General features: G+C 42.3%; 1 protein-coding gene across 1 annotated transcript; it reads left to right on the top strand.

Annotated features, from left to right (window-relative positions):
• Window positions 1-12,601: 12,601 nt before the first annotated feature.
• Window positions 12,602-14,217, top strand: LOC134220241 (estradiol 17-beta-dehydrogenase 11-like). The gene is made up of 4 exons (XM_062699236.1): window positions 12,602-13,110; window positions 13,213-13,646; window positions 13,866-13,994; window positions 14,053-14,217. Exons 1-4 carry the CDS (start codon window positions 12,748-12,750, stop codon window positions 14,123-14,125), a joined length of 999 nt encoding a protein of 332 aa, XP_062555220.1. The 5' UTR covers window positions 12,602-12,747; the 3' UTR covers window positions 14,126-14,217.
• The last annotated feature ends 6,936 nt before the right edge of the window (window positions 14,218-21,153 follow it).

The raw sequence follows: 21,153 nt of genomic DNA, 5'->3' as shown, positions 1-21,153 counted from the left end.
CTGAAGATCACAAACTTTCAATAAATCACATGCAAGGGCTGGTTTCCTACATTCTGCCGCCAGCATCCAGGCGCTAAAGTATATACAGTAATAGCAATGGTGATTCAAATATGATATCCACTACTTTTTGTGAGATTTTTAGATCCCCTCGCCCCTCTGTCTCTTTTTCATATACCGAAAAAACACAAAATCTTGAACCCCTCTTCCTTTAAACTATGGACATCATTTTCAAACGGGTTTCAAGCATAAAGTAAAGTAATAAGATTCTGTGGGGCCCTCCTTAGCCGTGCGCTAAGACGCGAGTGGCTGGTGGCTGGGTTCGATTCCCGGTGCCGGTCTAGGCAGTTTTCGGATTGGAAATTGTCTCGACTTCCCTGGTCATAAAAGTATCATCGTGTTAGCCTCATGATATACGAATGCAAAAATGGTAACCTGGCTTAGAAACCTCGCAGTTAATAACTGTGGAAGTGCTAAATGAACACTAAGCTGCGAGGCGGCTCTGTCCCAGTGTGGGGATGTAATGCCAATAAGAAGAAGAAGAAGAAGATTCTGTGTTATTGTACGCCAGTGTGACCTTCTGTGTAGAAATCATACAGAAGCTAGAAGTATCATCAGCGACTTCTGATCTATGTTGACAATGAATCGACTGCTTTGAGCGTGCTTACAGCGGTACACTAGGAGTTAACTTCCTGAAATCAGTATGGCGAAAGGCATCTAAGGTTCGATTTCTTAAAATTAAGCACTTTAATCGAAAAAATATTTGGTAGGCGTAGTAGCGGACACCATCCCTCATAACCGATACCAAATAGTTTTTCATGAAAAGTTCCTAATTTTGAGAAAACCAGCGTTAGATGTCTTTCGCCATACAAATTTCTGGCGGTTAACTCTTGCAGGCTATTTTGTGCATATACTATAGCGCCTGGATGTGGCTGCGGCGAGTAGAAAATCAGCCACTGCCAATAATTCATTGTATTTTATTGTAATTGTTTCATATTTTTTAACGATAACCAAAAGTGTAGAGGTGGGCTGGCCATATATTGCGAAGGAGCGAAGATGAAATATTTTTGGCCTTTATTGTATACTAAGTATATATACATATGTACATATGTACATTACGGCTCCAAAACTTTTGATAGAAAGTTCGGAGATCCATAGTGTTATATTATATACCAATCGATTCAGCTCCACAAACTGAGGTGATGTCTACGGAATCCGGACCCATTTTTTGCTATTGAAAATTGGTCAGATCGAACAATGGGCTCAGAAGTTATGGCCAAATACTATTTCTACCCGTTGAAAAAATGCACACTCATGCTTTTGATACATCTATTGCACGATAAAGCCATCAACATCGCTAGGTGGATTAATCAGGGTTTTGCCTTTCTCGTATACTAGTATACGGAATGGCTACAGGACCACTCCAAAACCGAACTTTTTATAGAAGGCTCGAAGACACATATTGTTATATACCAATCGACTCAGCTCGACGATTTGGGGTGATGTCTGTTTGTGTGTGTGTACAAAAAAATTGAGACACACTTTTTTGTACTTAGCATTATCCGATTTGCTTGCAACAGGTTGCATTCGACGGGTAACGCGGCCTAGTTTTTTTTTGCTATTGAAAATTGGCCCGATCGGCCATTGGGTTCCGGAGTTATTAAAACAATTTTTTTTTCTTGATTTTTCGCAAAGGTCCCCGCTTGAAAAAAAAATTAAAAACGATTTTTTTTTCAGAAGCTTTTTAAATGCATATAGGGGGAAAGACGGCTTTGGCAGATTTTGTTCTATTATTGGCAGGGGGTTTTTGTCGACCAAATTTTATGAAATTTGACCACAACATTCTTTGATGTGTAAAGAATGTTTAGGCCAAATTTGAGCCTAGTCAGTCATAAAAAACCCCCCTGCCAATAATAGAACAAAACCTGCCAAAGCCGTCATTCCCCCTACATATATGAACGCTAACACACGAAAATTGATAGATAACCGGATCTCCCCTTAAAACGCTTTTTTCCCTTTCTATTTAATGTGATATTTTCAATACACTTCATAAATGACGAGAAAGGCATCATTACCGCTAGGCGGATTAATCTTGGTTTTTTTATATATCTTTATTAGCGAGAATTAAGATAAAATCTGTGAGCAAGCATGGAATTGTAATCTGGGAGGACACCAGCGACGTCTCAAGATGAGGTATGCTCCTCGATCAAGCAACTTTATGCTTGAGACTTCGGATTATAACTTATACCTATACCTTACCTAGATTGGCATTACATCCCCCACTGGAACATTGCCGCCTCGCAGCTCAGTGTTCATTAAGCACTTCTACAGTTAGTAGTTAACTGAGTCAAGTTACCATTTTGCATTCGTATACTTGTATGCCCAGGGAAGTCGAGACAATTTCCAATCCACAAATGTTCTAGACCGACATCGGGAATCGAACCCAGCCACCCTCAGCATGGTCTTGCTTTAAACATCTAATACCACAAGGCTAAGGAGGGCCCCTAGGCAAGTATTAAGCTGGACAAATTAATTTCGGCAATAATAATCGTTCATAATCGAACGATCGCCAAATGGGTTTAGTTCGCTTTACAACTGCTCATTGGGGGTGAGGGTCAAATTCCAGGAAATTTACCATTGGAAACATTTCTGGGAGATGCCGCATTGAAAAAAGCGCAACTATCAGTAGCATTATCTTCACGAAGCAAAATTATCATCACGATGCAAAATACAAATGCAAATATCCTGGGAAACCTTTCCGAATCATTGGCACATATCAAACAAAATAACACAGCTAGTTGCGCATTGTACATCGTTAAAAAATCACTAGTCGGAGGTGCATCAGGGAAGTATGAAATAAACCGAGCAGCTTGCTCCGAGGATCAGGCGACTCATATTTCGAATTCTCTGCTACAGGTTATCTGCCTGCCTTTGGAATCTAGGGAATCTATCCGTTGCTGTGCTGAAGTTGGGGCTCGACTATTCCTATTTATCGCACTGGCAAACTGCACGCGGAATCCTTTGAAGATATTCCAGAAATATTCCGATGCTGGACGACGCACGGGACTGACACTTATATACCTCCACCACAGTTCATTTCGTAGCCAACATAGAAAATTCCGCACTGACAGCCATAAGAAGAATCATGGGAAAGAAAGAGATAGGTGCGTTCCACACTGACAGTTCCATAAACGACAAGCAGAAGAAACGAGACTGCATCTACACTACGAAAACACAACCAAAACATCAGACCCCCGGGACGACGTTGTTCCGTTGAGGAGTTTGGGAGATGATCAGGTTCAGCGGCAAGTTTTGATTTCTTTTTGACAGATCATATCCATCAAGTACACTGAAACAAATTATAGCGGGATTAAACTGGCGGGATTGCTAATGATTCAGAAAAAATTCAAAAGATTTAAAAAAAAATCAAAATGACTCTAAAAAATAATTAATTAAATGATTCAAGTGTCTACCCCCCTGATCGTGACAAATCATATCTCGTGACAAATCATATCTCGCGCATAGTTTCATAAGAGCGTAACTGCATTGATCGATTTCTCTTCATAGATTTTTCTTTCGGTAATATCGCAAAAGATACAAAGATTTTTTCTTTCGTTAATAACGCAAAAGATTCAAATAATTGTTGCTTCTGAAGCAAGATGGAACCATTCTTTACCACCTCAAACCGTAAAATCTATGGCAAACTGTCCAAATTTGCTGCAATGTTAAAAAGAAATCATCGACGAAGAGATATCGATTAACACAGTTACGCTCTTATGATCATAAGCGATGATCGGTTTTGCTGTCGAGCCTTGGATAGCTCGTGCTGATTTGCTCATCTTTAGTCTACTTTAGCATAATCAATTAATTTTAAGGTGAAATAAGGGTTCTAAAAGAATTAAATCCGTTATGTGCTCGTCACGAGAAGAATTGCAAACTGATATAAAACTGATCATATTTGGGGGCATATGCTTCTTCCTGCTTCTTCTGTTACTAAAACTCTATTTGTTGCATAACAGTTAGGAAAATACAAATATTTAAAAGCAATTATTTCTCCCCCCCCCCTCTAAAAAAATTGCCCAAAAATAATATTTTAGAGAGCAACAAAAAAAAAATTCTAAAAATTTTATTAAAATTGCGTACGTAAGCAACTTAACAAAAATTCCGCGGAAATAAAATAAAATTTCGTTTCGTTTCGAAAAATTTCGAATTAAATAGACTTTTATTTCGTATCGTTTCGTGGTATCGAAAATAAATCTACATTTCGTTTCGCTTTGTTTCGAATCAGCATAGACATTTTAAATTTCGTTTCGTTTCGCTTCGTCAAGAAAAAGTGAATTATCGCATACCCTTCTTGTAAATGCAAAATGTGATTAAATTGCGAAGAGATAACTTCACGTGGAAGCCTTCGAGCTCTTGAACCTCTTGCGGACCTCTTGAAAGGAGGCTTCCGAGCCTCTTGAAAGGAGGCTCCCGAGCCTCTTGAAAGGAGGCTCCCGAGCTTCTTCCCAGCCAACAAAAAATCGCATATGCTAGCGAATAAATGTACAAGGTGGAGGCGATATAGGCGCATTCCTCCATTTGACTGCGTGCAAAATGCGCGTATATGGCCTCCACTTTGTACACTTATTCGCTCTGATATACGATCTTGTGTTTGCTGGGTTGAAAGGAGGCTTCCTAGCCTCTTGAAAGGAGGCTTCCGAGCCTCTTGAAAGGAGGCTTCCGAGCCTCTTGAAAGGAGGCTTCCGAGCCTCTTGAAAAGAGGCTTGAGCCTCTTGAAAGGAGGCTTCTGAGCCTCTTGAAAGGAGGCTTCTGAGGCCTCTTGAAAGGAGGCTTGAGCCTCTTGAAAGGAGGCTTCTGAGCCTCTTGAAAGGAGGCTTCTGAGCCTCTTGAAAGGAGGCTGAGCCTCTTGAAAGGAGGCTTGAGCCTCTTGAAAGGAGGCTTTGAGCCTCTTGAAAGGAGGCTTCTGAGCCTCTTGAAAGGAGGCCTGAGCCTCTTGAAAGGAGGCTTCTGAGCCTCTTGAAAGGAGGCTTCTGAGCCTCTTGAAAGGAGGCTTGAGCCTCTTGAAAGGAGGCTTCTGAGCCTCTTGAAAGGAGGCTGAGCCTCTTGAAAGGAGGCTTCTGAGCCTCTTGAAGGAGGCTTCTGAGGCCTCTTGAAAGGAGGCTTGAGCCTCTTGAAAGGAGGCTTCTGAGCCTCTTGAAAGGAGGCTTCTGAGCCTCTTGAAAGGAGGCTTCTGAGCCTCTTGAAAGGAGGCTTCTGAGCCTCTTGAAAGGAGGCCTGAGCCTCTTGAAGGAGGCTTCTGAGCCTCTTGAAAGGAGGCTTCTGAGGCCTCTTGAAGGAGGCTTCTGAGGCCTCTTGAAAGGAGGCCTGAGCCTCTTGAAAGGAGGCTTCTGAGCCTCTTGAAAGGAGGCTTCTGAGCCTCTTGAAAGGAGGCTTCTGAGGCCTCTTGAAAGGAGGCTTCTGAGCCTCTTGAAAGGAGGCTTCTGAGCCTCTTGAAAGGAGGCTTCTGAGCCTCTTGAAAGGAGGCCTGAGCCTCTTGAAAGGAGGCTTCTGAGCCTCTTGAAGGAGGCCTCTGAGCCTCTTGAAAGGAGGCTTCTGAGCCTCTTGAAAGGAGGCTTCTGAGCCTCTTGAAAGGAGGCCTGAGGCCTCTTGAAAGGAGGCCTGAGGCCTCTTGAAAGGAGGCTTCTGAGTCTCTTGAAAGGAGGCTTCTGAGTCTCTTGAAAGGAGGCTTCTGAGTCTCTTGAAAGGAGGCTCTGAGGCCTCTTGAAAGGAGGTATCCGAGCCTCTTGAAAAGGTATCTGAGCCTCTTGAAAGGAGGCTTCTGAGCCTCTTGAAAGGAGGCTTCTGAGCCACTTGAAAGGAGGCTTCGAGCCACTTGAAAGGAGGCTCTGAGGCCTCTTGAAAGGAGGCTTCTGAGCCTCTTGAAAGGAGGCTTCTGAGCCTCTTGAAAGGAGGTTTCCAGACCTCTTGAAAGGAGGCTTCTGGGCCTCTTGAAAGGAGGCCTGAGCCTCTTGAAAGGTGGCCTGAGCCTCTTGAAAGGTGGCTTCTGAGCCTCTTGAAAGGAGGCCTGAGCCTCTTGAAAGGAGGCTTCTGAGCCTCTTGAAAGGAGGCTGTGAGCCTCTTGAAAGGAGGCTTGAGCCTCTTGAAAGGAGGCTTCTGAGCCACTTGAAGGAGGCTTCTGAGCCACTTGAAAGGAGGCTGAGCCTCTTGAAAGGAGGCTTCTGAGCCTCTTGAAAGGAGGCCTGAGCCTCTTGAAAGGAGGCTCTGAGCCTCTTGAAAGGAGGCTTCTGAGCCTCTTGAAAGGAGGCCTGAGCCTCTTGAAAGGAGGCTTCTGAGCCACTTGAAGGAGGCTTCTGAGCCTCTTGAAAGGAGGCTTCTGAGCCTCTTGAAAGGAGGCTTCTGAGCCTCTTGAAAGGAGGCTGAGGCCTCTTGAAAGGAGGCACTGAGCCTCTTGAAAGGAGGCTTCTGAGCCTCTTGAAAGGAGGCCTGAGCCTCTTGAAAGGAGGCTTCTGAGCCTCTTGAAAGGAGGCCTGAGCCTCTTGAAAGGAGGCCTGAGCCTCTTGAAAGGAGGCTTCCGAGCCTCTTGAAAGGAGGCCTCAGAGGCTTTTAAAATGAGGTTTCTGAGCCTCTTGAAAGGAGACTTCTGAGCCTTTCGAAAGGAGACTTCTGAGCCTTTCGAAAGGAGGCTTTTGAGCCTCTTGAAAGGAGGCTTCTGACCCTCTTGAAAGGAGGCTTCTGAGCCTCTTGAAAGGAGGCTTTTGAGCCAATTGAAGGAGGCTTCTGAGCTTCTTGAAAGGAGGCTTCTGAGCCTCATGAAAGGAGGCTTCTGAGCCTCTTGAAAGGAGGCTTCTGAGCCTCTTGAAAGGAGGCTTCTGAGCCTCTTGAAAAGAGGCTTCTAACCCTCTCGAAAGGAGGCTTCTGAGCCTCTTGAAATGTGGGGAGGCTTCCGAGCCTCTTGAAAGGAGGCTCTGAGCCTCTTGAAAGGAGGCTTCTGAGCCTCTTGAAAGGAGGCTTCCTGAGCCTCTTGAAAGGAGGCTTCTGAGCCTCTTGAAAGGAGGCCTGAGCCTCTTGAAAGGAGGCCTGAGCCTCTTGAAAGGAGGCCTGAGCCACTTGAAAGGAGGCTTCCTGAGCCACTTGAAAGGAGGCCTGAGCCACTTGAAAGGAGGCTTCCTGAGCCACTTGAAAGGAGGCTCTGAGCCACTTGAAAGGAGGCTTCTGAGCCACTTGAAAGGAGGCTTCTGAGCCACTTGAAAGGAGGCTTCTGAGCCTCTTGAAAGGAGGCTCTGAGGCCTCTTGAAAGGAGGCTTGAGGCCTCTTGAAAGGAGGCTTCTGAGCCTCTTGAAAGGAGGCTCTGAGCCTCTTGAAAGGAGGCTTCTGAGCCTCTTGAAAGGAGGCTTCTGAGGCCTCTTGAAAGGAGGCTTCTGAGCCTCTTGAAAGGAGGCTTGAGGCCTCTTGAAAGGAGGCCTGAGCCTCTTGAAAGTAGTCTTTTGAGCCTCTTGAAAGGAGGCTTCCGAGCCTCCTGGAAAGAGGCTTTTCAGCCACTTGAAAGGAAGCTTTTCAGCCACTTGAAAGGAGGCTTTCCAGCCACTTGAAAGGAGGCTTCTGAGCTTCTTGTAAAGTGGCTTCCGAGCCTCTTGAAAGGAGGCTTCCCCGCCTCTTGACAGGAGGCTCCCGAGCCTCTTGAAAGGAGGCTTCTGAGCCTCTTGAAAGGAGGCTTCCTGAGCCTCTTGAAAGGAGGCTTCTGAGCCTCTTGAAAGGAGGCTTTGAGCCTCTTGAAAGGAGGCTTCTGAGCCTCTTGAAAGGAGGCTTCTGAGCCTCTTGAAAGGAGGCTCTGAGCCTCTTGAAAGGAGGCTTCTGAGCCTCTTGAAAGGAGGCTTCTGAGCTCTTGAAAGGAGGCTTGAGCCTCTTGAAAGGAGGCTTCTGAGCCTCTTGAAAGGAGGCTCTGAGCCTCTTGAAAGGAGGCTTCTGAGCCTCTTGAAAGGAGGCTTGAGCCTCTTGAAAGGAGGCTCTGAGCCTCTTGAAAGGAGGCTTCGAGCCTCTTGAAAGGAGGCTTCTGAGCCTCTTGAAAGGAGGCTTGAGCCTCTTGAAAGGAGGCTTCTGAGCCTCTTGAAAGGAGGCTTCTGAGCCTCTTGAAAGGAGGCTTCTGAGCCTCTTGAAAGGAGGCTTCTGAGCCTCTTGAAAGGAGGCTTCCGAGCCACTTGAAAGGAGGCTTCTGAGCCACTTGAAAGGAGGCTTGAGCCACTTGAAAGGAGGCTTCTGAGCCTCTTGAAAGGAGGCTTGAGGCCTCTTGAAAGGAGGCTTCTGAGCCTCTTGAAAGGAGGCTTCTGAGCCTCTTGAAAGGAGGCTTCTGAGCCTCTTGAAAGGAGGCTTCTGAGCCTCTTGAAAGGAGGCTTCTGAGCCTCTTGAAAGGAGGCTTCTGAGCCTCTTGAAAGGAGGCTTCTGAGCCTCTTGAAAGGAGGCTTCTGAGCCTCTTGAAAGGAGGCTTCTGAGCCTCTTGAAAGGTGGCCTGAGCCTCTTGAAAGTAGGCTTCGGGCCTCTTGAAAGGAGGCCTGAGCCTCTTGAAAGGAGGGTTCTGAGCCTCTTGAAAGGAGGCTTCTGAGCCTCTTGAAAGGAGGCTTCTGAGCCTCTTGAAAGGAGGCTTCTGAGCCTCTTGAAAGGAGGCTTCTGAGCCTCTTGAAAGGAGGCCTGAGCCTCTTGAAAGGAGGCCTGAGCCTCTTGAAAGGAGGCTGAGCCTCTTGAAAGGAGGCTTCCTGAGCCTCTTGAAAGGAGGCTTCTGAGCCTCTTGAAAGGAGGCTTCTGAGCCTCTTGAGAGGAGGCTTCGAGCCTCTTGAAAGGTGGCTTCCGAGCCTCTTGAAAGGTGGCTTCCGAGCCTCTTGACAGGAGGCTTCCGAGCCTCTTGACAGGAGGCTTCCGAGCCTCTTGAAAGGAGGCTTCCGAGCCTCTTGAAAGGAGGCCTCCGAGCCTCTTGAAAGGAGGCTTCCGAGCCTCTTGAAAGGAGGCTTCACAATTTTCACATATAGTAAACAAAAAAAAATTTCCGTGTATTTTTTTTTTTCAAGAATCGCAGTTTGATGCTGATTTTATTGTTAAGGGCCTTGCGTGAGTTAAACAAGTTGTTTGTATGATATTCCATATTTATGTATTCATCGATATTATGTATATTATAAGATCTTTAACAACCTTAGTAGTAGTAATTATTTTGCTTTTTCGTGAGCATTGTCATGGTATGTACCTATCATGCATTTGTTGTTGTTGAAGATACCCGTTTCCTCCCGATCATAAAGTCTATTCTCTAAGAGGTATATTTTTTGCAGGTAAACTATAGACGTACACGTGTATATAAATCTTTGATTTTGCAGCTTTTGTCTTAAAAATAACATTTCTGATATGTTTCTATCAACGTTATTATCAACAGGTTTCAACACTATTAAAAGAATTTTTCGCCAGTCACGTGCAATGAAAATTATGACACTATCAATACTTTTGATCACAACACTGGATCGTGTCTAAGTTTCTTATAGATGCTATGAATAATTAAATCAAAATATCATGAAAACAACTTGTTTAAATCACGTCCCTTAACAATAAAATCTGCATCAAACTGCAATTCTCGAAATAACTTACACAGAAAAAAATTTTTTACTAAATGTGAAAATTGTGAAATGTTTGAAATGTCATAACTTTTTGTTTATTAGTTTACCATCACCAAATTTTTATGGTAGATAGCTAATATAATGGACCGTTTTCCTAAAAAATTACGTTCGAAAAAGATAGGGTTTTGAGATATTTGAGTTTTGTGACAAAATGATATTTTTAAAGGCAAAAAAAATTTTTTTTTACTGTGCCCATTTTCTTAAGAATCACCATTTAGTTGTCTAACTTTGCTGAAAAAATCATAACAATCGAACATTCCGTTTTTGCTGTGCAGCTTTTTAAATATTTTTGAACCATTTTCACATACACCCTTTTGAAAAGTTAGTCGTGACTCAATATGAAGATTTGATATCGAAAAATGACGATTTAGATGAAATTGAAAAACTGTGCAGAGTTTCAAATATTTTCGAAATGGTCGCTCAGGATCGACTGACATGCCCCCGTGGAATGCCTCAATATAAAGTTGTTATGAAAACTCATATGTGGATATGTACGTTATGTGGAAGATATTGATTTGGAAAATGTATTGGAGGTAACCACTTTCCCTTCGATGGGACTCGAACCCATGACCCTACAGTACGCTAGACTGGTGCTTTAACCAACTAAGCTACGAAAATAAAAAATAGGTCCAACACAGGGAATCGAACCTCGGTCCGTAAAGTGAGAGCCCATCTCGTTAGCCACTCGAGTATTTCAACTTCTCAAAAGCGAGCCGATCCAGGTATAACAGGTTAAGCATTATGTTGATTCAATTACTCTTCATCAGACTAAACGATAGCTTTAATTTACTTGAAACGGTATCTCCTTAGATACCAAACTGCTGGAGGTTGAGTTTGCGGAAAGCATCACAAATTTCTCGTCAGAAGAAGCAAAGAACTTAAAGTTTCAACGATAAAATGCGGCCTGTCATAAAGCCTGCTTTCTTTTCCTATGCGAAGGTATCCATTTTTGTTCATGCTTATATAAAAAATTAGGTGCCAGCTGCTGTTTGCATGAAAATTGCTGAAGTTTGTTTTGATTTGTTTTGACAGCCACGTGCTCACCAAGGTTTCCGATAGAATCATGTAAAATTTAAACTTTTTACGCTCATAATTCCAAATAACGCAACCTCTTGTTTACGCTCCGATTCAATTTAAAAGAGGTTTTGCAATAGTAGCTTTTCTGTGTTTTTACTGTTAAATATAAAAAAGTTATCCCCCTCTAGAATTATTCCTTAGTTCCGCCAATGGGGGAGACGCATTATAACGTCTTATCCTTAGCTCAGTTTGAACTTACTCGATTGATACTATGAGTCAACGAGACTTCTATAAAAAAGTTCGTTTTTGGAGTGAAGTAATTGCCGTTCGGTACAACTTTGTATTACGATTAGACAGGCAAAAACATATTAATCCACCTAGAAATGATGGCGTCTCTCATACATTATAAAATTAAATGAGAAAAGCACATCGCACAGTAAACTCAGATCACTGGAGTCGGTAAAATTTTACCGGGTTTTCAAACAGCTGAACGTTCGGTAATGAGCCCGGTAATTTTTTTGATTACCGAACGCTCAGTAAATGAAAATTAATCTGAACTGTCAAAAATTGCAGTTTGTTCGGTAATTTTACTAACGGATATGTCAATAAAATTACAGGACGTCGGTAAAACATTAACATTTCTTTCGGTAAAATTTTATTCATTTTACGGATGGATCAGTAAATTGATTAAAGAATATTTTTTGGAAACGAGAAAAGAATGTAAGAAGGAAGACAAAAAATACATTGTAATATTTAAGAAATCATGAGTTCCTTTTTGCCCTCCAAACATCAATTGGAATTATGTATTTTTTCGATATTTTTGTTAAATTTAACTGCATCATTTCGAATTAGTTTTCACTGAAAGTTTTTTCCTCCATCGCATCAGTTTAATTGACTATTTATATTTTCAGTTGCAGTCTCAAGCATACTGATCCCATACTGATCTGGTGGATTATAGCCGAACACAAGCCGAACTATGAAGTCTAACAACAAAATAATAGGTTTTCACAAAATAACTTGTGAACGCCGGCACAAAAAGAATTGCATCGTTTAAAACGATATGAGACCACTATGCTTATCACATCACATGCAAATGATAAAAAAAGACTAAAATTTGTGAACTCACGAAATCTCCCTGGAGCAAAATCGCGAATCGAAGAGTAATGCAAATGGCTTCTGTTTCTTTTCTAAATATTTAGTTTCAATGTTTGTTAACAGTTGTCTCCGGTAATTTTTTAAGTATATTTGATGAAATGTTCGGTAAAGTTATATGTTTTACTGTTAGTACCAGTAGTTTATTACCGAACAGCATATAAACTAATGAATTGCCGAAAGATTCAGTAATTTATTCACGGTGTACAGTAATATTTTTTTCCATTTACTGAGTCATCGGTAAAAATATCAATTTAGACAGTAGTTTTACAATTGTCTCAGTAAAATCATGATTTACCAAACTAAAACTGTAAAAATAATTACCGAACAGCGAAGTCCTTGTTTAGTGTGCGGAGTTACCAAAATAGCACTTTGGGGAAATGTTTTCATTTATGTCTATCAATTAATAGTGACCGTTCTAACCAATTATCGATAAGAAAGAATGGAACCGGATTCCTTGAACTTGTTGCGAACAAATCGGATGAGGATAAGTGTCTAAAATATTAGTGTTTTTTAACGCACACATACGTATACACAGGCATACATTACAATCCGACGAGCTGAATCGATTGGTATATAACGTCTATAGGCCTTTGGTCAAAAGTATACGAGAGAGAAATTTTTTCTATACCTTTGAGCTTTAGAATCATGAACATTTTTATCAAGATTGTAACTTCACGAAAATCAAATGTTTCATACGATAAGCCCCAGACTAATGCAAGTGTTCAATCCTTTATCAATTACCTGTTGCAGCCTTTGGAACAACCGCGCCCAATCTCCGTAATCACCCAATAAATGTATGCATCCACTCTCATAGCTTTGTCCACGATAAGATAACAGCCACGAAATCTATAGACACTTCAATCGAAATTAGTCTCAATCAGTCCCAGCATAATCGTCGCCCGGTTCAGACCCATTCCAACTCGCCATGAGTAATTCGTTAGACGTTACCTCGAAACCGTATTCGGCGGCTGCCCCGCTGCAGCCTCGATCGCAATACGAAAAACTCCAAACTATCCTGCTGTTGCTCCTCGACCTGGTGCTGTGTTTCTTCCAAAGTATCCCGCTATGGGTCGAAATAGTTGTCGAGGTGTTCTCTCCGCCTCCACCAAAAAATATCAGTGGCCAAACGGCGCTGGTCACCGGAGGAGCTAACGGAATTGGGAAAGCGATAGCCACCGAATTGGCCAAGGAGGGCTGCAATGTGGTCATCGTTGATCTGGACATCACCAATGGACAGAAAACGGCACAGGAGCTGAAGCGGTACAACGTGCAAACGGTAGCTTATGAGGTAAGAATAGGTGCTTATCAGTGATTCGGAGGTGATTGATTGCGTTTTCGTGGACCGACGTGATCAAAGGTCAATAAACATTTTTTCCTTAATTTTTCGCAGATCGACGTAGCTGACTATGAACAGGTACGGGAGTTACAACGCCGTGTGGAGCGCGACATCGGTTCGGTGGATATTTTGGTGAATAATGCCGGAATCCTTCCGTTCTTGTCTCCGAACGAGAGGAATCCATCGGAAATTCGTCGACTGATGGAAGTCAACGTGCTGGGTGGGTTTTGGACGGTGGACCAGTTTCTGCCCACTATGATCAGGCGCGGACGGGGTCATATTGTGGCGATCGCTTCCGCTTCCTCATATGCTCCGGTTGGGTACATGAAGACGTATGTCACTTCCAAATACGCCGTTCGAGGCTACATGGAAGCGCTGGATGAGGAGTTGTACTTGATTGGTCAGACGGACGCAGTCAAGACGACCACAGTATTCCCGTTCGTGATCAATACCCGGAAGCAGCTGATGGAGAAAATCAACCGAATGCCGTAAGTTTTATCTTTTTTGAAAGGGAGCATCCATAAATTACGTAACGCTCAGAGAGGGGATGCCTGAAGAGTGACAATCCATACAAAAATCTCAATGATTCATACAAACAGTGTGACATAGGGGGTAGGGTTGAAAATGGCCAACTTTTGCGTTACGTAATTAACGGATCTTCCCAAACTGTGGGTAGTTTGATTATTTAAATTATCATGATGTTGCAGGGGAGTCAGCACAGTTCCAAAGATTTCGACGGAGGAAACGGCAAAGACGGTTGTGCATGCAATCAGGAACAATAAACGAAAGGTGGTTGTTCCTAAGGCACTCAGGGCTTGGCAATTAAGTTTCTACGAGTAAGATTGATTTTTCTGTGTTTTTGAAGGCAGACAATTATTTTTATTGTTATTACAGGCATATACCGATCAAAGTCAGACGTATGATGGATCTAACGTTCATGAAAGGCCGACCACTGGTAGTAGATTAAAGTCGATTGTATTATAAAATATTTATGTTAGTTATGTCTTACACTTAAGTCTATTGTAACTATATTGGCATTTAATAAAACAAGGGCAAAAATACACACAATTTCTGATTATACTCATGCTATTTACATGCAAACAGATTAAATCAGTATTATCTCATTTAGTTCCACCACTTGATTGCTATATAGAGTAGAGTGGGGCAAGAGTGCGCGTGGGGTAAGAGTACGTTTTCGATTTTTTGAAGTAATAAAAAAAGATAAACTAGCAGCACTGCATCAGTTTGACTGGTATTCTGGCCAACTATTATCATGTGTAATTGTAATCAATTTGAATAAACAACAAGGGAGATATGGAGTTAGATAACTTTTTGGTCATTTTGCTAGAAATAATTGGATTTCCGCAACTAGTATTTCATTACCATATATACGTTCAATCAGGTGAACATTATACCATTTCGATAACCTATTGTGTAGAGTACTTTATGGTACAGAACACCAATCCGATTGGTTTTCCAAGAAGTCAAAACCATTACTTGAATAATTTTTGGGACTGTGGGGTAAAAGTACGCAGGAACCGGTGGGGCAAGAGTACGCATATGAATCTTCAAGTTATGATGTCAAACCCGTATCTTCGGCTGAAATGAGACTTCTTCCAAAGCGTAAAGATCAACTAAACAGAGATCAACAACTAAGAAAAAAGGGACAGAATTCGAAATTATCACAAGTTTTTAGGATAAGTTGAATTAATTTGGTGTTAGAAAGGACTTAGCGAACAAAGCACTGAAGCGAAATAATGAAAGTGTATTAGGACTTGTTGTACACCTAAACATAGTACGAAAACACAATTTCATCTAAATGATAATTTCATTTAATCAAAAGAAACATTCATAAATTACGCAACGTTTAGCTGGGAGGGGTTGTGAGATGTGTGACGATCCATATAATTTTTAGAGGATTCATACAAATAGTGTAAGATAGGGGTGGAGGGGTGATGAAATAGTCAAATTTTACGTTACGTGATTGGTGGACTTTCTTTAAGGAAAATGCCTTTGTATACGCCACGCGAAACCTGATATATATTTTTACCTCTGTAGTTTTTTGTATATATAAAAAACAAAGGTTTTTCGTATGAAAGTGCACATTTTTAGGACCACTCCCTATTTAAGAGTTACGTAATCTTCAAACATTCCCTAATATATGCTCATTAAACATCGATTAAATTTTATTAACTCTTATGTTAATATATACTCAAAGCACATGATTGGATTAATGCGTACTCTTACCCCACCCGATGCGCACTTTTACCCCACCGGTGGGGTAAGAGTGCGTTTTTCACTTGTCTTGCAATAAGGGTTCTACTAAAACGAATCCTAATAATTTTAATATTTTTTCCACTGGGTAACATAAAGGAAGAGTATATGAATCATCGACACTGATTTGATATGCAGAAGCTTGCTTCATAAGGGCCACATGATCGATTGAAAACTAAGTGCGTACTCTTGCCCCACTCTACTCTATAGTGTTTCGAAGCAAAGCTATACTCAAGTGGTGGATTTGAATGGGATAGTAATAAATTGTCTTATGACAAGTTATTTATTTTTGTTTCAAATCGTTGATTGACAACAATCGGTACTCGTACAACAAGTATACGTATAGGATATACCCGAGCAGGAGAGACGACCTTGATAACAGCAACTGGTATGAGCTAGGTGCTTATAACTAGTATGCATTTTTATTCCAAACTAATAATAATTTGTTACTTTTTGGTATTGTAATAGGTAGCACAGTATTTTATGCATGAAGTATTTTGCATATTACCTTTTGTCATTTTTTTTTGTATTTTACTTTTTATGCACACCTAGTTCATACCATTTAAGTTAGTTTCTCCTGCTAGGGTAGTATCACTTATTAAACGGACTTTTTATAGGAAAAGTTGTGCCATATTTTTTTTTTCGTGGAACACACTCATATGATTTGGTGTATAGTAGGCACCGACACCACTAAGTAGATCATTCATGGTTTTACTTTTTGGGCAAAATCAATTGTAAAATATATTTAGAAAAATGTTATACATTATTGTAATTAAGATAAAAAGCTTCTGGCATTTTTCGCTTTTTAAGTGTAGAATAATTTGAAAGATTTGAAATTAGATTTAATTCGAGTTGACGTGAAAGCAATTCCATAAGCTGCCGACATGGTTTGTGTCTTGGCTAAACGCTATGAAAATTGAGTGCTATGACGACCGCCATACTCAATATGGAAACTATACTTTGTAATGTTCAATGTAGATAAGTGTAGTTCAATGTCGCCGGAGGCGCGAGCTCTATGTCGCTCTATGTCGATGATAGGCAACATCGCGCCCGAAACCGGTCGACGTAAAATTATTTTTTTAAATCTTAGTTGACGAGTGTAAACACGATAAGTGTTATGTCTTGTCTCGCTTCGCGTTTTATTAGTGAATAAGCTAATTTTTAAAGAAGATTGTACGACAATTCCCCGAATGCAGTTTCCCCGAATCAGTGGCGCCGAAAGTGGGTGGGACAAGTAGGACATGTCCTACGAATGAAAATACCTGGGTAGGACAGTTGAAGTATTGTCCTACCCATGATTATGGTAAGAACATACCACATGGATAACTAAAAGATCTAATACTGGATCTATGGATCTATGAAAATTTCATAAAAATATTTCAAAGTTAATCAGTGGTTTGAAAGTTTATCAGGTTAAACTGACAATCGTGGATGTTTCTAGGGACTGTGAAGGAGAAATCTATTCCGAAAGGCTTTTTACAGTCTATGAGGAATTCGGGACTGATTTGCGATTTGGGCGTAACTTATTTTGTAAACAAACATTGCTTAATGAATTCCGGAGAATGCAAGCGTTTTCATCCTAAACTAATTCCCTTACCTGGTAGAGGAAAGCTTAATCTATCGGATTCATACCGTGGTTTCCTCATGAAATGCTTGTTTTAGTAGGAATTCGCCCTCCAATGTTTGTTTACAAAATAAGTTACGCCCAAATCGCAAAGCGGTCCCGAATTATTTCCATTCTATAAAGTGCTATAAAGAGCAATAAAGAGCTCTTGAAGTTTCTAATAGTATCTGCTCTTCCTTAAAATTGTTGAAGACTTTCTGCAAGTTCGTAATTATTTCTGCTAGTTCAGGAAAGCTCAGAGAACTTTTTGAATTATATCAGAATTGATAGACTGACTTTGAATCAATCAAAAGTTGAATATCTAGTTCAGCGGTTCTCATCCTTTTTCTTGAGAGGTACCCCTTCGAACTTTTGCATGATTTAAGGTTCCCCCTCTCGAAAGTAGGCTTCCAATCCTCTTGAAAACATAATTCCGAGCCCTTTTGAAGGGAAGCTCGTTTAAGCTTTTAAGTCCCTTTAGAGTAGGCTTCCGCGCCTCTGTATTAGAGGCTTCTGAGCATCTTGTAGAGAGGCTTCCAAACATCTTGAAGGTGGTTTTTGAGCCACTTAAAAGTAAGCTTCCTTTGCATCTTGAAAGAACGCTTCCGAACCTCTTGATAGTAGGCTTCGAAGCCTATTGAAAGAAGAATTCTGAGCTTCTTGAAGTGAGGCTTCTGAGCCTCTTGAAAGGAGGCTGCCGAACCACTTGGATGTAGACTTCCAAGCTTCTTGAAAGCAGGCTTACGAGCCTCTTGAAAGAAGGCAACCTAACCACTTGATAGGAGGCTTCCGAGCCTCTCGAAAGGAGCCTACCGATTCTCTTGGAAAAAGGCTTCCGAGCCTCTTGAAATGAGGCTTTTGAGCCTCTTGAAAGAACGCTTCCGAGCCTCTTGAAAGAAGGCTTCCGAGCATCTTGAAAGGAGGTTTTTGAGCCTCTAGAAAAGAAGGCTTTTGAGCTTCTTGAGAGGAGGCTTCCGAGCCTCTTGAGAGGAGGCTTCCGAGCCTCTTGAGAGGAGGCTTCCGAGCCTCTTGAGAGGAGGCTTCCGAGCCTCTTGAGAGGAGGCTTCCGAGCCTCTTGAGAGGAGGCTTCCGAGCCTCTTGAGAGGAGGCTTCTGAGCCTCTTGAGAGGAGGCCTGAGCCTCTTGAGAGGAGGCTTCCTGAGCCTCTTGAGAGGAGGCTTCCGAGCCTCTTGAGAGGAGGCTTGAGGCCTCTTGAGAGGAGGCTTCCAGGCCTCTTGAGGAGGAGGCTTCCGAGGCCTCTTGAGAGGAGGCCTGAGGCCTCTTGAGAGGAGGCTGGAGCCTCTTGAGAGGAGGCTTCTGATCCTCTTGAGAGGAGGCTGATCCTCTTGAGAGGAGGCTTCTGAGCCTCTTGAGAGGAGGCCTGAGCCTCTTGAGAGGAGGCTTCTGAGCCTCTTGAGAGGAGGCTTCTGAGCCTCTTGAGAGGAGGCTTCTGAGCCTCTTGAGAGGAGGCCTGAGGCCTCTTGAGAGGAGGCTCGAGGCCTCTTGAGGAGGCTTCCAGAGCCTCTTGAGAGGAGGCTTCTGAGCCTCTTGAGAGGAGGCTCGAGGCCTCTTGAGAGGAGGCTTCAGAGCCTCTTGAGAGGAGGCTTCCGATCCTCTTGAGAGGAGGCTTCCGATCCTCTTGAGAGGAGGCTTCCGAGCCTCTTGAGAGGAGCCTTCCAGGCCTCTTGAGATAAGGCCTGAGCCTCTTTAGAGGAGGCTTCTGAGCCTCTTGGGAGGAGGCTTCCGAGCCTCTTGAGAGGAGGCTTCAGAGCCTGTTGAGAGGAGGCCCGAGGCCTCTTGAGGAGGAGGCTTGAGGCCTCTTGAGAGGAGGCTTCGAGCCTCTTGAGAGGAGGCTTCCTGAGCCTCTTGAGAGGAGGCTTCAGGCCTCTTGAGAGGAGGCTTCCGAGGCCTCTTGAGAGGAGGCCTGAGCCTCTTGAGAGGAGGCTTGAGCCTTATGGAGAGGAGGCTGAGCCTCTTGAGAGGAGGCCTGAGGCCTCTTGAGGAGGCTTCGAGCCTCTTGAGAGAAGGCTTCCGAGCCTCTTGAGAGGAGGCTTCAGGCCTCTTGAGAGGAGGCTTCTGAGGCCTCTTGAGAGGAGGCTTCCGAGCCTCTTGAGAGGAGGCTTCCGAGCCTCTTGAGAGGAGGCTTCCGAGCCTCTTGAGAGGAGGCTTCCGAGCCTCTTGAGAGGAGGCTTCCGAGCCTCTTGAGAGGAGGCTTCCGAGCCTCTTGAAAGCAGGCTTCCGAACCTCTTGAAACGAAGCCTTCGAGCTGCATGGGAGAAGGTTTCCGAGAGGCGTAAAAGGATGCTTCTAATCCTCTTGCAACGAAGCAACCGAGTTTTAGTGAAAAAAAAAAATCATTTTGTTCATTCGACGTTTTGTTCGTTTGATCTTTTGTTCCGCAGCCCTTATTACATTGTGCTGGTTGTTGGGATTGGGATTTATTGATCGCATTACATATTATGTACAATATAAATTTTTGAAATGGAAAATACACAATTATCAAAACTTTATCAATGAATTTTGATTGAAATTGTAATATGTCCGCCATTACGCATTCTTGTCCGAGGTACCCCCTAGGGCCAGCGAAGGTACCCCCAGGGGTACATGAACCCCAGGTGGAGAACCGCTGATCTAGTTGAATAACAAGGATATAGCTTAGCTTAACGTAGCTAAGACTGACTTAACTTATCAGTGTGGCTCCAGTCATTCGGGAAAGGGGAGGAATGTTAGTGTGTAGTTATTATTGCTACTAGAGACCGGGAAAACCTCTGCTTCCCCCACAATACTACGGAAAGGAGATTTCGTTAACTCCGTAGGGTAAATGTACAGAAATGTAGATCACTTAGAAAAGTGATGTATTCTATGCTAGACTTCCTGTCTACAAGGCAGAAGCTGTAGTCACTAGACTGCTGAGCTCACCCGTAAATAGTTCTGAACACTCTTAAATATTCTCGAAGCTTTACTGGTATCGTAGAATCGTAGTTAAATTTCTAAAGATTTCTATAGGTCCGAATGCCTAGAAGCTAGTGGTAGTTGCTGGAAATCATCCAATATTTTATAAAATTCACAGGAATCCATAATCACTTCTATATAATATATAAAAAAAATATTACATCACATGAGCGTTCGGAAAACTCTATTTCATTGAAATCATTCTAAATTTCCGCCCAGAAATAAAATTTGCGATCATGATCATGAAAATAGTTTGGCGGGACAGTTATGCTGAGAAATACAGCACTTGTTTGGTGGTTTCTACGCATACCAGTCCCGCTCAGTGCATGAATTCGTAAATGACTACTGCGATTGATATATCACTCCATGCTTCATCTATGGAAGTGGGCGGCCCACGTGGTTGAAGTGATTATGCCACATAGAATAAAAAAATACAGATTGCCCCCATTAACCACTGCAACAGGCTTAGTTTGAAAAATCTAAGCAGAAAATACTATTCCAATGAGCGTTACTCCATAGAATAACAGAATATGTTATTATCTTTATCTTCTCTTCTTTTATATACATAAAAATGAATTTCTGTCTGTCTGAACCTTATAGACTCCGAAACTACAGAATCGATCGGCGTGACCAATTGTATGCAGAGGTTTTTGGGGCCGGGGAAGGTTCTTAAAATGGTTAGAGACCCCTCCCCCTTTTGGAAAGGGGGGCTCCCATACAAATGAATAATCAGAGAATAAATCAATTTTAGGCAAAACAAAGTTCTCCGGGTTTGCTAGTGATGAATATAATCACAGCGAGACAATTATGCACAGAAATTAAGCAATGGGACAAATAGACTTGATGTTGTTTTCAATGATATTCCGAACAAAATTCGATTTCTGTGAGAGTTTTCGAAAAGTGAACATCAAAATAGGGTATCTGTTCCTATATCAATAACAATAAGCCAATGCGCATATGAAATGCATTTATTTCTCACCCAATAATCAAGAAACATGAGAATAATTATGCTCAGCTCACGTCATTTTTAATTGACAACAATTTGGTAACTTCAAAAATGAAATTGTTATCACATTATAGAAGTATTTAGCTAAAAAACATCATCACTGCCATGCACCTATTTCAATAACATTCAAAAACAGTTAATCCTATGCCTGTACCTATATC

This window comes from Armigeres subalbatus, chromosome 3, assembly GCF_024139115.2.
Source record: "Armigeres subalbatus isolate Guangzhou_Male chromosome 3, GZ_Asu_2, whole genome shotgun sequence".
Classification (NCBI taxonomy): Eukaryota; Metazoa; Arthropoda; class Insecta; order Diptera; family Culicidae; genus Armigeres; species Armigeres subalbatus.
This window is presented reverse-complemented; position numbering and strand designations above follow the sequence as displayed.